General features: G+C 39.1%; 1 protein-coding gene across 6 annotated transcripts in view; it reads right to left on the reverse strand.

Moving 5' to 3' along the window:
• HERC6 (HECT and RLD domain containing E3 ubiquitin protein ligase family member 6) overlaps positions 1 to 18,712 on the reverse strand; it is a 124,341-nt gene that overhangs the window by 33,517 nt on the left and 72,112 nt on the right. For all 6 annotated transcript variants that reach the window (XM_072754952.1, XM_072754949.1, XM_072754950.1 and 3 more), the window contains 6 exons: positions 17,973 to 18,049; positions 14,112 to 14,339; positions 12,694 to 12,788; positions 10,998 to 11,125; positions 9,901 to 10,037; positions 8,352 to 8,419 (listed from right to left, as the gene is read on the reverse strand). In XM_072754952.1, the coding sequence (XP_072611053.1) occupies positions 8,352 to 8,419; positions 9,901 to 10,037; positions 10,998 to 11,125; positions 12,694 to 12,788; positions 14,112 to 14,339; positions 17,973 to 18,049 (733 nt within the window). The remainder of the gene's footprint in view (positions 1 to 8,351; positions 8,420 to 9,900; positions 10,038 to 10,997; positions 11,126 to 12,693; positions 12,789 to 14,111; positions 14,340 to 17,972; positions 18,050 to 18,712) is intronic.

Here is an 18,712-nt window from a genome sequence, read left to right on the forward strand (position 1 = left end):
GTGTTAGGTAGGCCCCGCCCTCTTAGACAGTGGGGTTTGGTCAGAGGAGTTATGTCACAGACTGGCCTGGCTGTTCTAGTTCCTAGACTTGGTTACTTGGCTTAGTCTAGGCCTTAATTTTGTCATTTAAAAATGGGATGACACAAAATAATTGAAAACAGAGAATCAACCAGATACTTGTACACCAATATTCACTGTAGCATTATTCATAATAGCCAAAAAGGTAGAAACAACTGGTGTCCAGCAATAGCATCAACAGATGAACATGGTATATACATGCAGAATAATCAGCCCAAAAAAGGGAGGAGATTCTGATACACACTGAAACATGGATGAACTTTGAAGACACTATGCTAAGTAAAATAAGCCAAAAGGACTATTATTGTATGATTTCACTTATATGAAATTGGCAACTTCATAGAAAGTAGATTAGAGATTACCCAGGGAGGGGGGTGGCTGTCACAGAATAGAAACTTATTTAAAGGTTACAGAGTTTCTGTTTGGGGTGGTAAAGTTTTCGAAATGGATAGTGGTGATGGTTGCACAATACTGTGAATGTGATTAATGCCACTAAATAGTATACTTAAAAATAGTTAAAATAGAAAATTTTATGATATACATGTGTTTTTAATCACAATTTGAAAAATAAGATAATAGGGGTGCCTAGATGACTCAGTCAGTTAAGCGTCTGCATTTGGCTCAGGTCATGATCTTAGGGTCCTGGGATCAAGCCCCACAATAGGCTTCCTGCTCAGTGGGGAGTCTGCTTGTCCCTCTCCCTCTGTACTTCCCCCAGCTTGTGGTCTCGCGTGCTCTCTTGCTCTCTCTCTCTCTCTCTCAAATAAATAAATAAAATATTTTTTAAAATGAGATAATAATACCTACCTCTCTGGGCTCTTCTTAAGATTAAATAATATTAGGCATACAAAACGTGTGGATTATAGTTGGTATGCAAAAAATACTAGTTTCTTTCTCCCCTTTAATCACCTATATATTTTTACTTTTAGATCAGTGGTTTTCAAACTTAACCTGGTGATCTTACTTAAAGCATAGACTGCTGAGCCAAACCCCACAGTTTCTGATTTAGGGGTGGAGCTCAAGTATTTGCATCTAGTAAATTCCCAGATGATGCTGCTGCTCTGGTATAAGGACCACACTTTAAGAACCATGGTTCTATACAATACTTGAAACCAAATGGCTCAGCTAGAAGTGTCAGAAATCACTGCCTAGGAAGAAAAACCTGACTTTTTAATATAGTTTTCCAAAGACATTAATGCTCCACTTCATGTTATATCTCTGCCTCCACTGAACTTGTAATAAGTCAGGAAATTCTTTTTTTTTTTTAAGTAACTTCTATGCCCAATGTGGGGCTTAAACTCAAGACCCTGAGATCAAGAATCACATATTCTATGAACTGAGCCAGCCAGGCACACCAGGAGTCATGAAACTCTTCATCATTTTAGTTTAATGCTTAAATAAAGACCTCTGGAAAAAGATAAGTAACCATGACTTCTGAAGCTCCCCTTCAGCTTCTTGATCTGGGTCCTGGGTGTCCCCTCTAGTTCAATCACGAAAAAGCTTTTATTCCCCCCCCACGCACACATACACACACATTGCTGGAAATTTAGGACAATGAGGTGCTCCCTATTGGTACTTACATACCATTTCTTCTACTCTCTTCAAAATCCCAGCTCCTCTGAAGTAATCATCTCCCTTTGTCCTTGGCATGACCCTTCAACACTGAAAACTTTAGTACCTTGCTGTCTCCCTTGGCACTGCCAAGGATGCCATGTCATCCTTCCTGTAATTCTTGGCAACTACAGAACTAATAAACATGATTTCACACTTTGATCTCTCAATTCTTGATCTCATCTCCACACTTCCTCTGTTCCATCTCAACCACCCATGTCCTGGTTTCAAGCAGAGGCTATTGATATTTTAGATCAGATAATTCTTTGTTGTGAGGGTCTTGTGCATTGTAGGTTGTTTAGGAACCCTGGCCTCTACCCACCAGATGCTCGCGGCAGCCACCCCAACACACCTGCCCTTTTCCAGTTACTACAACTTAAAATGTCTCCAGAAATTGCCCAATGTTTCCTGGGGCAAAATCATTCCTAGTTGAAAACCACTGCCCCAGATCTTGGTGATACCCTATGGTTTATAATCATTGATAACTATATCACCTTCTAAAATTTCTATTAGAAACATTCTCAGGGCACCTGGATGGCTCAATCAGTTAAATATCTGCCTTCGGCTCAGGTCATGATCTCAGGGTTCTGGGACCAAGCCCTGCATCAGGCTCCCTCCTCAGTAGGGAGTCTGCTTCTTCTTCTTCTCCCTCTGCTCCTCCTCTCCACTGCCCACCCCCACCTGCTCATACTCTTTCTCACCCTCTCTCTCAAAAAATAAAATCAAAAGAAAGAAAGGAAGAGAAAGAAGAAAGAAAGAAAGAAAGAAAGAAAGAAAGAAAGAAAGAAAGGAAAAGAAAAAAAAGAAAAGAAAAGAAAGAAAAGAAAAGAAAAAAGAAAAGAAAAGAAAAGAAAAAAGAAAAGAAAAGAAAAGAAAAGAAAAGAAAAGAAAAGAAAAGAAAAGAAAAGAAAAGAAAGAAAAGAAAAGAAAAGAAAAGAAAAGAAAAGAAAATATTCTCCTTTCTGGTCATCATATACCCTTACTCTTACTTTAGAGTGAAACTCCCACTCCAACATTCTTTGGTGCTGGAATGAGTTAAGACTTTGGGGGCTATTGGAACAGAATGAATGTATTTTGCATGGAAGAAGGACATGAATTTTGGGAGTTGGAGGGGTGGGGAGAAGAATGGACTGAATATGTTCCCCCCCAAATTCATATGTTGAAATTCTAATCCCCAATATAATGGTATTAAGAGGTGGGGCCTTTGGAAGATGACTGAGTCATGGGAGTGGAGCTCTCATGAATGAAATTAGTGCCCTTTTAAGAGACCCCCAGAGAGCTCTCTTGCCCCCTTAGGACATAGCAAGAATACAGCCACCCATAAACAATCACCAAACACTGAGTACACTGGCCCCTTGATCCTGGACTTCCCAACCTCCAGAACTGTAAGAAGTAACATTTCTGCTATTCATAAGCCACCTAGTCTATGGTGTTTTGTTAGCAGGCAGGGCAGACTAAGACATTTACTTTAGAGTGGAACCCGTTCCAACATTCTTTGAGGCCACTAGGATCTCCAATCCATTGACCCTATTGTTTGTTCATTATTTATTGCCTTCTTATCCTTACCAAGCATAGATTCCATGGTCAGCACTATAAGAAGTCCCTTTCAAATACTTCCTTCCCTGTCATTTTCCTGTTGGACCTACCTAGCAAAACTCCATCTGTGATTAAAAAGCAACTCTGAAGGGGCAGCCCTGATGGCCCAGCAGTTTAGTGCTGCCTTCAGCCCAGGGTGTGATCCTGGAGACCCGAGATGGAGTCCCATGTCAGGCTCCCTGCATGAAGCTTGTTTCTCCCTCTGCCTGTGTTTCTGACTCTTTCTCTCTGTGTGTCTTTCATGAATAAATTAAAAAAAAAAAAAAAAAAACCTCTGGATTATTCCAAAATTGAACCCAAGCAAAACTGAATCCAGTCCATTCGCTGGAGAGAATCACACGCAGCCATGTTGATTTCACGTTCTGTCCTACTACCACAAACTTCAGATGGGTACCAAATAATGTTTCATAATTTCCCACAATATTTGCTTTCTCACTCTCTGAGACAACTACTGCACACCTTCCTTTTATTTCTAAACATATAACACTCCTCATCTCTCTCATTCACTCCCAGATGAGGACCTTGCCCTGTGCCTCACTGAGAAAACTGAAGCCATTCATCACCTTTCTTTCACCCCACCCTCACCTCCTCTGTTCCTTATTAGAAGAAAAATAAATATTTCTGCTCAAGCCCCTACATTCTACACAGATGGGATCCTGCCTCTCCTTTCCTGTTGTGGGACATTGCTTCTGCAATTCTTCTTCTTTTTTTCCCCCCATGTATCATTGTTTTCTCCATCTGAACAGGATCATTCTCAAAAATCATGTCTGTGCTCATCTTGACCTCTCAGCAGTATTAGCCACTTCCTCCTTCTGGAAATCCATTCTTCTCTTATCTTGATGAACCACCCTCTCCTGGTTTTCCCCTACCTCAGAAACTGTCCCTTCTCAATTTTTCTCCTGGCACCTCCTCACTGCTGGATTCTGTCACATTTCTCCTCTCATTTTTACTCTCTCTTGAGGTGACCTTTTATCTATGCCCCGGTTTTAAATCCTGTCTATGCTTGGACAGCTACCATGTCTGTATTCCAGTGCTGACGTCCTCCCTGAGCTCCAGATTTGGACATCCAGCTAAGGCTCCGGGTCTCCTCCCCAAGGATACTTCACACTGACCCCATCTCACCTACCCACTTCCATCCCCTATAACTCTCTGCCCTTTCTTACTGTGCTCTGCTCTTCTGGCCCTCTCTCTGTCCCTCACACATGCTAAACTTCTCCTTGCCACAGGGCCTCTCTGCATGTGGTTCCCTCTACTTGAACACTCTTTTTAATTTTTTTTTTAATGATTTGTTCTTTTATTTTATAGAGGGAGCAGGGGAAAGGCAGGGGGAGAGAGAGGAGAGAAGCAGACTTCACACTGAGCACAGAGCCTGTGGATGGGCTCGATCTCAGGACCCTGAGATCATGACCAGAGCCAAAATCAAGAGTTGTTCGCTCACACAACTGAGCTACCCAGTCACCCCTGGAACACTCTGTCTTTGGATCTAAGAATGGCTAAGGTCTCTGTTTCAATGTCCCAGCCTCTGAGAGGTCTTCTTTGATCTCTTTCTTTTCTTTCTTTCTTTCTTTCTTTCTTTCTTTCTTTCTTTCTTTCTTTCTTTCTTTTCTTTCTTTCTTTCTTTCTTTCTTTCTTTCTTTCTTTCTTTCTTTTCTTCTTTCTTTTCTTCTTTCTTTCTTTCTTTCTTTCTTTCTTTCTTTTCTTTTGTAGATTTATCCATTTATTTTAGAGAGAGAATGAGAGTGCATGTACATGTGAGTGGGGGGAAGGGGGAGAGAATCTTCAAGTTGACTCCACCCTAAGAGGGGACTGCCTGATATAAGGCACCATCCCATGACACATGAGATCATGGCCTGAGCCAAAATCAAGAATCAGATGCTTAAGGAGATCCCTGGGTGGCGCAGCGGTTTGGCGCCTGCCTTTGGCCCAGGGCGCGATCCTGGAGACCCGGGATCGAATCCCACATCGGGCTCCCGGTGCATGGAGCCTGCTTCTCCCTCTGCCTGTGTCTCTGCCTCTCTCTCTCTCTCTCTGTGACTATCATAAATAAATAAAAATTAAAAAAAAAAAAAAAAGAATCAGATGCTTAACTGACAGCCACCCAGGTGCCCCCTGACTGACATTTCTAAAGAAACCCACTTTTTCAATCTCACATGTCCTATTTAATACAGTTTAATAATTTTGCATTTATATATTTATTGCCTATCTTTCCCTGTAGAACCCAATACCAAGAATGAGACCATGGGGACCCTGGGTGGCTCAGCGGTTTAGTGCCTGCCTTCGGCCCAGGCGTGATCCTGGAGTCCCAGGATTGAGTCCCACATCAGTCTCCTTGCATGGAGCCTGCTTCTCCCTCTGCCTGTGTCTCTGCCTCTCTCTCTCTTTGTGTTTATCATGAATAAATAAGTAAAATCTTAAAAAAAAAAAAAAAAAAAAAAAGAATGAGACCAACCTTGTCTGTATTACTCACTTTTATCCCCAGCCCTGAGAGCAGAGCCTGAGACACAGAAGTCAACTGCTGACTGGCTGACTAGATGGCTATGATAGAGCAACCAAGTACAATCTCCTCACTCTCTCCAGCAGCACAGAAACTTTTGCCTCTGACCACTTTTTTTTTCCCAGAGAATATGGCAAGAGTCTATATGAATGTCAAATTTAAAACATTCCTGAAAATAGAAAAAAGTACAAACTTGGGGACCTAGGTGGCTCAATCAGTTAAGTGTCCAACTCTTGATTTCAGTTCAGGTCATGATCTCAGGGTCATGAGATCAAGCCCCACATTGGGCTCCTCACTCAGTGGGGAGTCAGCTTAAGATTCTCTCTCTCTCTCCCTCTCTCTCTGCCTCCTCCCCCTCCTATGTGTGCTTTCTCTTGCTAAAAAAAAATTTATTCGTAAAAAAAAGAAGGGCAAAAAAAGAAAAAAAGAGGGGCACCTAGGTGGCTTAGTTGGTTAAGCATCTGCCTTTGGCTCAGGTTATAAACTCAGCACCCTAGAATCAAGCCTACTTAGCACATAGTTTGCTTCTCCCTTTCCCTCTGCCCCTCCACCCCCCACGCCCCCCACTTGTGCACACATGCTCTTTTTCTCAAACAATTAATTAAAAAAAAAAGAAAAAAGTACAAATTAAGGAAATAACTATGTACAAGCAGACCTCAGAGATATTGAGGTTTTGGTTCCAGACAACCACAATCAAGTGAATATCACAATACAATGAATCAAATAAAGTTTTTGGTTTCCTGGTGCAGGAAACTTCTGCAGCTTCCTCGCTTCTCTCAAACTTCATAGAATTGAAGAGAGTTAGGACCTTTCCTAGGATCAGGCTTTGATTTTAAGGGAATGTTTGATCTTCTATCTAGATCACTAAAACTTTCTCCATATCAGCTCAGCAATAAGGCTGCTTTGCTTTCTCATCATTTGTGTGCTCACTGGAGGAGGACTTCTAATTTCCTTCAAGAACTTTTCCTTTGCATTTACAACTTGGCTAAGTTTGATGCAGTTTTCAGCCTTTCTCAGCTTTTGATGTGCCTTCCTCACTAAGTTTATTATTCCCACCTTTTGTCTTAAAATGAGAGACATGTGACTCTTCCCTGGAACAGTAAGGCCATTGTAGGGTTATTAACTGGCCTAATTTTAATATTATTTTGCTCAGGGAATAAATAGATTAGGCCTAAGAAGAAGCAGAAAGCCAGAGACATAGCCAGTTGGAGGAGCAATCAGAACACACATTTATAGATTATGTTCACCATCCTATATGGGCATGGTTGAAACAATTTCAACAGTAACATCAAAGATCACTGATCACAAATCATCATAACAAATGTAATAATAATGGAAAATGTTTAACTATTGTAAGGATTATCAACTGTGACACAGAGACAACAAGTGAGCAAATGTTGTTGTAAAAATGGTGCCCACAAATTTGTTTGATGTAACGTAAGGTTGCCACAAAATTTCAATTTGTAAAAAATGCTAAATCATAACATAATATAATGAGGTATGCCTGTATACTTCTGTCTCCATACAGGCATTTCAGAACTCCCAGAAATATGATAATAAAACCTCTCTATCAAAAATTAGGAGGGTACTACAGTATGGTGAATAATGATATAAGCTTTGGAGCTGGATTGCCTGGGTTTAAATCCAGCTCTGCCACTTCTTAGCAGTACAACTTTGGGTAAGTCCAATTCTCTGAGACTTAGTTTTTTCATCTGTAAAATGGGGGAAATAATACCAATTGGAGTTGACATAAGGATTAAATGTGTCAATCAACTTGGAGTATTTTAATTGGTCCCTAACTCATGACGACTACAATTAATATTAATGCTGTTATTATCATCATTAATCTTACTTAATAACAAACAGTAATAAAAGCAATGACCTTAGGTTTGGAGGGCTCATCTCTTAGGAGGAAGTGAAAATTACAAGTATTTTTAAAGGAGGCTACATCTCATTTTTTTTTAAGATTTCTTCACTCATTTTTTTCAAAGAGTTTATTTTTTTATTTGACAGAGAGAGAGAGAGCAAAAGCAGGGGGAGCAGCACGCAGAGGGAGAGGGAGATGCAATCTCCCCAAAGAGCAGGGAGCCCGATGTGGGGCTTGACCCCAGGACCCTGGAATCATGACCTGAGCTGAAAGCAGATGCCCAAACATCTGAGCCACACAGGGGCCCTTTATTCACTCATGAGAGAGAGAGAGAGAGAAAGAGAGTGCAAGCAAGTGGAGGGAGGGGCCAAGGAAGAGAATCTTTCAAGCAGACTTCCCACTGAGCATGGAGCCTGGTTGATACAGGGCCATCCCACACCCCATGAGATCAAGACCTAAGCCTAAACCGAGAGTTAGATGCCCAACTGTCTGAGCCACCCAGGTACCCCTAAAATTACAGAAGATTTTTAAGAAGCATTCTAACAGAGGATCTTCTTATGTTAGTAAAAAATTTGAATACATACAAGTGATACAATGTTTCAAACATTGCTCTGAAATCTAGAGGAAAAAAATGACTTTTATTCATTTTTGCTTATTTTTGTTTAAGAATGATTTTTAAAAGAAACAAAAAAATATAATACATACCTGGTAAATTGTCACAAAATTTGCATACGTTCCAGCAAAAATGTGTTTGACTTGAAAATCCACAAGGTCTAAAAGAAAGTATAAATGCATGTTTATTCATTTTATTTTTTAAATTTTTTTAATAGATTTTATTTGTTTACTTGACAGAGAGAGAGCATGAGTGGGGGGAGCAGCAGGCAGAGGGAAAGGGAGAAGCAGGCTCCCCACTGAGTAGGGGAGCCCAGTGTAGACCTCAACCCCAGGACCCTGGGATCATGACCAGACCCAAGTACCCCCCATGCTTATCGTTATTAGAAGTGAAAAAAAATAAATCTTTTGTTATAAACCCAAAACTGCTGTAAAAAAAATAGATTAAAAAAAAAAAACAAATATATTGGGGCACCTGGGTGGCTCAGTCGGTTAAGTATCTGACTCTTGATTTTGGCGCAGGTCATGATCTCATGGTCATGCGATTGAGCCCTATGTTGGACTCTGTACTTAGCATGAAGTCGTCCTGTCCCTCCACCTCAGCTCCTCCTCCTCCACCCCACACTCTTATGCATGCTCTCTCTCTCTTTCTAAAATAAATAAAATCTTAAAAAAAAAAAAAAAATATATATATATATATATAGGGACCCCTGGGTGGCTCAGTGGTTGAGCGTTTGCCTTCGGCTCAGGGTGTGATCCCGGAGTCCCAGGATCGAGTTCCACATCAGGCTCTTCGCGTGGAGCCTGCTTCTCCCTCTGCCTGTGTCTCTGCCTCTCTTTGTCTCTGTCTGTCATGAATAAATAAATTAAATCTTAAAAAATATATATATATATACATATATATTAAGATTTTATTTATTTGACAGAGCACAAGCAGGTGGAAGAGCAGGCAGAGGGAGAGGGAAAAGTGGGCTCCAGGGAGTCCAAAGCAGGCCTCGGTCCCAGGGCCCTGGGATCATGACCTGAGCTGAAAGCAGATGCTTAATTGATGAGCCACCCAGGTGCCCCTAAAAATATGTATATATTACCAAACTAAATTATTTATTAGCAATTTATATTCTTCCAAATGAATTTTTACCACAAGTACCCTAAAAGATTAATTTTGATCAGGTTACATGTTACATGTATAAAAGATTAATTTTGATCAGGTTACATGTATATTTACTTAAAATTTAATTTTTCATGCACTTGTTTTAGAAGAGGGTTTTTTTGTGATTGTTTTTTATTTTAAATAATCTCTACACCCAATGTGGGGCTCAAACTCACAACCCTGAGATCAAGAGTCACATGTTTCACTGACTAAGCCAGCCAGATGCCCCTAGAAGAAGTTTGATTAAATATATAAAAGTGTATCTTTCTGATCATTCATCAACTTGGAATCTTTTCCATATTACTCTAATCTTTAGAAAAAATTACTAAATACTACAGGAATCACTGCATAAGAAATGATGCATATTGTATGGGTTAAAAATAACAGTACAAAAAGAACCACAGTTCTATGTACTCCTGTGACAAGAAAATAAATATCTCCTCCAGTGGCATCAATTAAAACAAAATCATCAATTAGTGGGACCACTCATACCATCAGCAGAAATCAGGCAAGTTAAGTCAACGTTCTCTGTCAGAGCCTCTGGATGAGTTGGGCTGCTTTTGCAAGTTGGTTCACGACCAAAAGACACCACCTTTCCAGTAGTGTAGACATATGCAAGGGTATGGTAACTGCAAGAGACAGAATATAATGAAGCTCAACATATGCACACTTTTTGAGAAAAAAAGCTATCTCCTAACACAAAATAACAGATTTATCTTATACTAAATACCCAGAGATTCCTTATCATAATATCAGGGTGAGAGGGTACCAAATGATGTGGCTAAACAAATGGTAGGTGAATATTCATTTATTACTAACCTTAAAGATGGAATATTACTGATGGGTCTTTATTATGGTTTCTACCATTTGTTTTTTTTTTATTTTTTTTATTTTTTTTTCCATTTGTGTTTTAAATGTAAGCTTTGTTATTTATGAATTGGGTAGATAACATTCAGTGTCTTCATAATTAGGTTATGCAAATTCTGAATGCATATGCAAATATATATTGCCTTATATTTGCATGAGATACTTTAAATTTTGTCTTTTCAAGGCAAGCACTACTATTCTAATTTTTTTTAATTAATTAATTTATTTGAGAGAGAGAAAGTAAGCTTGGTGGAGGGTGTAGCAGATGGGGAGGGAGAGGAGAGAGAGAGAGAGAGAATCTCAAGCTGACTCCTCGCTGAGTGCAGAGCTCAATGTAGGGCTCAATCCCATGACCATGAGATCATGATCTGAGCTGAAATCAAGAGTCAGATGCTTAACTGACTGAGCCACCCAGGTGCCCCACCACTATTTTTATTTTAAACCCTCTTCCCAACCCCCAGCACCTAATAAGGCAGTCTGTATAAGTAGACTTCCAATAAATTCCATTAAATAAATGAAATGTCTAGAATAAATTAGAAAAAATAGAAAAAACTATATAAATTAAATAAGTTAAAAAAGTTTTTATGACTACTACTATAAAAAAAATAGTCACATATTTTGGGTTTTAAGGTTTGATAACACTGAGGAATCATTTCTAAGTAATAAAATATAATACTTTCTACTCACACTAAAAACAGACAAACAAAAAACTAGCCCATTACCTTCCACAATCTATCTGTGAAACTAGGCCATCAATTCCTTCTACGAGTTGTGGACCACTCTTCTCAGCAGTGGGGCTGTGTCCCAGCTGTCCATAGGTATTATCTCCAAATGTGAACACTTTCCCATTCTGTTTGAGAAAGAAGGAATCAGACTAATTTCAGATTTAAAAAAATAACTAAAAAACTAAAGATTAAGTATCATCAGATAATTACATGGTAGCACTATGTGAAATACAAGCTCTGTATAAAGAGAGTGGTCTTATATTTATTATATAAGATATAATCTTTTATTATTAAAATTATCATTTTATTGTTTTATTATTTCTAATAGTAAATGTAAGTTAACTCATTAAATTTGAAAAATCATTGACATTCATGGTAAAATGAATGGAAGGACAATTCATTGGTTCAAGACAATGTTAATACTAACATTTAAGTATAGGGGTGCTTTATTTCTTTGAGCATTCCTCTGAAAATCTTTCTTCAGAAGGTTGTTTTCTTAGAGAGAGAGCACGTGTCGGGGGAGCAGGAGAGGTGCCCTTGGGATTCTCTCTCCCTAGCCTGTTGCCCCCTCCCCATCCCCCCTCATGTGCATGCATACTCTCTAACTAAAAGAATAAAATAATACAAATTACTTTAGATATTTATTTTAAATTTTTAAAAGATTTTATTTATTTATTCATGAGAGACACAGAGAGAGAGAGGCAGAGACATAGGCAGAGGGAGAAGCAGGCTCCCTGTAGGAGTCTAATGTGGGTTTTAATCCAGGACCTCAGGATCATGCCCTGAGTCAAAGGCAGACACTCAATCGCTAAGCCACCCACGTGTCTTGATATTTAGTTTTTTTTTTATATATTTAGTTTTTAAATAAACATTTCAACCACTCAAATAGTTTTCAAGTCTATTCCTTATGACTATGGAAAGAATTCATCCCATTGGAATATACTATTTGGCCAGTACAAAAAGAGGAGGCAAACATTTACAAAGCAGGCTTGTAATTGTGCCAAGCAAGAAATGGAACAAAGTAGTTCTAGACTATAATTTGGGTTATCAAAACCTGTAAAAATTACTTTCCGTCTATAATAATTTTCATCTGTAGAACTACATTATGAATGAATACTAAAAGGATTAGTTCCTAGATTAACAAAAGATTAATAATCTTTTTTAAAAAAAATTTTTAAGAGTTTATTTTTGGGACACTTGGGTGGCTCAGCAGCTGAGCATCTATCTGCCTTCGGCTCAGGGTGTGATCCCAGTCTAGGGATGGAGTCCTGCATCGGGCTCCCTGTGAGGAGCCTGCTTCTCCCTCTATGTCTCTGCCTCTCTCTGTGTCTCTCATGAATACATAAATAACTTTTTTAAAAAAATAGCTTATTTTTAAGCAATCTCTACACCCAATATGGGGCTCAGACTTACAACCCAGAGATCAAGAGTTGCATGCTCTATTGACTGGGGCAGCCAGGTACCCCATTAATCTAATTTAGTGCGTATCTAAAAATATCTCCAAAAGCTGAAATTAGCTTCTGTTATAGGATCTTGAAAATTTCATGGCTTATATTTGGTTAATTTCTCCTCTTTACATTGAATGGATATGTTGAGATATTGATATACATATTGCTTTAAACAACACTCAGTAAGTGTAACTTGTGGTAACATTTCTCAGGAATTAAAAAAATAGCAAAACATTTTAGATTACCTGGGTAAGTACTACAGTGTGCTCATAACCACAGCTGATATAAATCACACCTAGATTCTTCAGAGCACTAATTGAATGAGGCTTGTAGCTTTGTCCTGATGAAAGAAAGCAGAATCTCTAGATTATAAGACTCAGATTTCATGAGTTTTTACACTTTTTAATACTTTTGTCAACTTATAATTCATTAACATTTTTTTAAATGAACACTTAGAAGTATCACAAAAGAGCTCTACTTTGGAAAAGAAAGAAAAGCAGTCCTTTAGCATTTATTTCTGGAAACCCTTCAATCTTCTGGAATGCCTAAAGCTATTCTCCTAAAAAGCTGTTTTAAGACCTTTATTCCTAATAAAACTGCCATTAGGTTTTTTCATTTCTGTCACATAGTAGGTGTTCTGCAAATACACAATAATAGTTAAGAAAATAAGAGGATCTACTTCATGTTGACAAAGTTAAATGAAATGAGATGTAAGTACTGGCACACAACAAGTGCTAAATATATGTTAGCTGAATGTAAAGAATTGAACAGAGGAGGTATAGGGTTCATGGGGAAGACTTCACGGTGAGTTTGTTTAAGGGTTGCCAGAGGAACTGGTTGTTTCTCCTGCTAGCATTTGCTAATCCAGTGGTTCTTGAACTTGGCTGCACATTGGAATAACCTGTGGAATCTTTAATAATAACCGATGCCTGGCTTCCATCCCAGACAAACTGATTTACTTGGTATGGGGTCTAACTTGGGCACTGGGATTTGTAAATGCTCTTAGAGTAAGCAAAAGAAGGGGCTTTGAAGATGTCTCTGTCCTTCCCCAGAGGCTGTGAATATGTTAGGTGACATTGCAAAGAGGAGTTAATGAAGCAGATGGAATTAAAATTGCAAATCTGTTGACTTTAAGATAAGGAGGTAGCCTGGGTCATCTAGGTGAGCCCAATGTAATTACAAGGGTCCTTTAAGGAAGAAGGAGGCAGAAGAGTCACTGTCAGAGCAATGTGACTTAAGGAAGACTTCACCAACCATTGCTGGCTTTGAAGAGGGGGGTTAGGAATCAAAGAATGCTGATGGACTCTAGGAGAAAAAGACAAGAAAATGGCGTAACGCTCATCCCCATCCTTGACCCTGCTGCCCTGAACCCTCCAGAAAGGAATGCAGCCCCACTGACATCTTGATTTTAGCCCAGTGAGACCTGCATCAAACTTCTGACCACTGGAACTAAAAGATAATACATTTGTGTGGTTTTAAGCCACAAGTCTGTGGTAATATATTAAAGTGGCAATCAAAAATTAAGGTGGCTCCCCAGGTGATTCTAATGTATCACAAAGTTTGGGAATCATTGCCCTAATCATTGAGAGTCCCCTTTGCAGAGCTGGTCTTCCAACTGGAAAGAAAGAATGATTTACTGCAAAGAAAATGACTATCTTGTTACCTGAGACAGTATTCTTGCGGAGGGCCAGCTGCCCTGCATTGTTTCTTCCCCAGCCAAATGAGGTCCCAGAGAGAGACAGGGCGAAGCTGTGGGCCCCACCTGCAGCCACCTGAGCCAGCGGGATGCCGTCCAGGGACCTCACCCTCTGCGGGCTGGCTTGGGAGGGGAATTCCCTCCCCAGACCCAGCTGTCCATCACTATTACTCCCCCATGAAAACACTTGGCCACCTGCAAAAATGAAGCAGAGAAATTCAAAATTGCAAACACATTTGAATACCAAGTTCAAGTAGAAACTACCACCCTAATTCTAAAAGTCTTGAGTAATTAAAATAGGGATAAAGGAGGTTAGAGTATTCTAACCAAAAGCAAGGTGGGTGGTCAGGAACATCCACTCCTCTTCTCCCTTCCAGTTAAGGTCAATTGTGTTCTTTCAGCTGCTCAGACCAGAAATCTTGGAGTCATCCTTGACTGTCTTCTTTCTTTTACCCCCTTCAACCTAGCAAATCCTAGTCTCTATCTTTAAAATGTGTCTGGAGGGACGCCTGGGTGGCTCAGCGGTTGAGTGCCTGCCTTTGGCTCAGGTCATGATCCCAGGATCCAGGACCGAGTCCCACATCAGGCTCCCTGCAAAGAGCCTGTTTCTCCCTCTGCCTGTGTCTCTGCCTCTGTGTCTCTCATGAATAAATAAATAAATCTTTAAAGAAATAAAAAAATAAAAAAGATAAAATGTGTCTGGAATCTAACCACTTCTCACCTCTCCACTGTTAACCCTTTGCCACCAAGCCACCCTCACTTTTCTCCTGGAAGGTTACAATAGCACCCCACTGGGTTCCCACAGTCCATCTTTGTCTCTTCTCCGAAAAGCAGCCAGATTACTCTTTAAAAAAAAATAAGTAAGGGGGCACCTGGACAGCTCAATTGGTTAAAGGTCTGCCTTCAGCTCAGATCATGATCCCAGGGTCCGGGATGGAGCCTGCTCAGCAGAGAGTCTGCTTCTCCCTCTGCCCCTGCTCCTATGCTCTCTCTCACTCACTCGCTTACTCTCTCTCAAATAAATAAAATCTTAAAAAAAAAAAAAAAGTCAGATTAAACCCTTCAGGAATCTGCTATCTTGCTCAATAAAAGGCCAATTCTCACAAGCCCCAGGTCACCAGTATCCCCCATGATATGTTTCAGACCTTATCTCCCCCTTGCTCAGACCTTTCCAGGGACCCTGCTGTTTCTGAGCATACTGCTGAACATGCGGCTACTTCATTGCCTTTGCGTCTAGATCATTCCTTTGGATCACGACCTTAGCATCATGTCTCCCTCCCTCCCTTCTTTTGGTCTCTACTCACCTTAAAACCGATTGCTTTACAAAAACAAACAAACAAACAAACAAAAAAATCCAATTGCTTCCCTAACATCCTTTATAAAACAGAAAGATTCCTTTCCTCCACTCAGGTACTTGCTCCCATCACCTTACCTGGCCTCCCATTTCTTCATACCCTTATCTATGTTGTATGACATAATTATTTGTCTGTGTGTTTAAGGCTCAGTTCCCCTATACACCCCCCAGAATATAAATTCCATGGAAGCAGAGTCTTATGTTTGTTCACAGCTATAGCCTCTCTGCTGGAAACATTATAGGCACTTAATAAATACTTGTGGAATGACCCTATGGAAGAAAAAGACCAACAACATTTTATATTGAATTTGACCAGAGATAGATAATTTACATGAGGTCAAAAATCAGTGTCTTCTAATGCTTCATTGTTTACCCAGAAGAATGTGAACATCGCTCAGATTTTTAGGTTATTATATCTGACTTTTCTTTTTTAACTCTTCTATAGTTACTTATCCCACTGAAAAGTATTTCTGAGGGCACACTGCAGAATGTCAAACTCATGAAGGTCTATGAGAACTCATAGTTCACCATAGCAAATGCACAGAGTACCTGGGCTCCATACAACCTTTATATCCCGGACCAGTATAAAGACAAATCAATACCCCAAGGAAATAATTCAGGCTATTTCAATAATTAAGAAGAAAGAAGGTAAAGAAGGAAAAGAGACTAATATTTATTGTATCCCTGCTATCTGCTATAGTCTGTACTGGATATACTGTGTTCCTTCTTTCACAGAATTTTCTAAATGCCCCATAAGGTAGGCATCAGTACTCCTACAGATGAGAAAATTGAGACACAGGTTAAATAACCTGCCCTAGATCAAACCACTGGAGATGGGAGGAAGGAGTTCTACGATTAGCCACAGAACTATGGTATGGTCTCATGACCCGCATGGTATAGTGGTTAAGCACTTAGGGTTGGAATGTTAACAGGTGTAGGTTCAAATCTCATTTCTTAGTGTGTGAGTTTAGGCAAATCACTGAAAGTCTCTGAGCCCAAATGTTCTCATTTCTAAAATAAGGATACAAACAATGTGCAGCTTCTGTGATTGTTAGGTGATTACATGAGATTACACAGGTAAAGCATTTCACATGGTAGCAGCACAGAAGGCTACCAGGAAATGTCGGCTATCCAGAGCCCCTATGGCCCTGCTGCAATTATGATTATGACATCACTTGAGGGATCTGCAAATATCACGTGTCTCTTGAAGGCAATCACAATATGCCACCCCAAAATCTGCCTCTCTGGCATAAGGATTATTTGGAACTGGGGACGCCTGGGTGGCTCATGTTGAGCGTCTGCCTTTGGCTCTCAAGGCAAAAGCCTTGAGATTGAGTCCCACATTAGGCTCCCTGCATGGAGCCTGCTTCTCCCTCTGCCTATGTCTCTGCCTCTCTCTCTCTGTGTCTCTCATGAATAAATAAATAAAATCTTTTTTTAAAAAAAAGATTATTTAAAAAAAAAAGGATTATTTTGAGCTGAAGGCAATTGAGAATCCACAAATGTGGGGAAAATTCTCTGCCCTCCTCTACCCAAAAGCAAGTTACATATTTCCCTTTGTGAAGCTGTCCTCTTCTCCTGCATCAGGGTTGGGTCAGTGGCTCATCATCGGAGATGGAGAATCTTCCTCAACATAAGTGTTCACAAATAACTCTTAATAAAATAACTCTTATCTGCCATTGGTTTCTCACATGTATTTCCAAGTCACTTCCCTTCCCTATGATGGATCATCCTGCAAAGCCCAAATCTTTCCCTTGTTAAAAGGATACATAAGCCCTCAAGTCTAAACACTTCTTGAGTTTCACTTATTTTCTGTAAACTTCTATGCATGAAAATACTAATAAAATTGGTATGCCTTTTCTCTTGTTAATCTGTTGTCTCTTAAATTTGCTGGCTCCCAGGTACCAAACCAAAGAGGATAGGAGAAAATTTTTTCCACTGCAGCACTCTCCATTGAAACATTTTGACTATGGTAGAAAAAAATGTAAAGTCATAATTTTGATATCTTTTCTTCCTTTGATCTAAGTAAAACAGACAAATAGGTCTTAGTTTAGCTGAGTTTGCTGGTATATGCAACAATTCAGCATAAAAGACAAAGTTCAAGATAAAACTAAGACAAATAGGTCTTAGTTTAGCTGAGTTTGTTGGTATATGCAACAATTCAGCATAAAAGACAAAATTCAAGATAAAACCATTACTCAATTCTGACTTAGATCAGGTCATGTGAACAGAAATGACCCTTTATGGCATTGATATGAATGAATTAGGCACTACTTTAGGAATATAGTAAGAACGAAGAAAATAGAAAAAAGAAAAGAACAATATAGCTTATGAAATCTAAAAAGCCAAAAACTTCTAAATGCATTAAAATGAGCCCCAGTGCATTAAAAATCAACAGGCATCACTCACATTCAAAAAAATTACTTTGTAATGACACTTAGAAGATCCAAAAAGGATTTTTTTTTTTTTTTTACCTTCTGATAATGCCAGAGAGTGGTAGTGTCCACAGGAAACTTGTTTAATTTTTATATCATTCAGAGTTTTTATCTTCCTATAATAAAAATGATACAAAATCTATTAATCCTTTTTTAGAGTGGCTCACCAAGTGAACTACAGATATTTAAAACGATCCCAGGTAATACATTTGGTTTAGGAAAATAACTTTTCTCTTCCTTTCCATTCTTTTCAAATTGGGCTATTTTAATATTTTTTCTATAGAATAAATAGTTCTCTTGATGAGTACAGGTATGTAAAGCTGTTTGGTAGTATTTAGAAGCAGCACGGTAATGGTGATTTTCCTGATTGGCATGTAGTCTTCAGTAATTTTAAGGAGTTAATTTTCTTTTTTTTTCTTTTTTTTTTTTTGAGTTAATTTTCTGAAACTGTTGTCAAACCAACAAGTCTGCAATTATCCATCCATCATTTTTAGGACTGTTGGTAACCTGGGTATATTTTTCCCAGAAATAACTTTATTTCCTTATTTTTCCACAGCACCCTTATTCCAAAGCCCTCAAACTATTTTTAACCTGACATCGACATGTATAAAGGTACAGAGCAAACAAAACAAAACAAAACAAAACAAAACAAGGTATAGAGCAGAATCCAGTTTAATACAAGAGTGATTTTTATTAGACTTTTAATGCAGTATATCATGTACTAACTTTTATTCTATAGTTATTGGCTTAAAAAATAAATTTCTTCATACACATATGAC

The sequence above is a fragment of the Vulpes vulpes genome, chromosome 4 (genome assembly GCF_048418805.1).
Source record: "Vulpes vulpes isolate BD-2025 chromosome 4, VulVul3, whole genome shotgun sequence".
NCBI classification, from domain to species: domain Eukaryota; kingdom Metazoa; phylum Chordata; class Mammalia; order Carnivora; family Canidae; genus Vulpes; species Vulpes vulpes.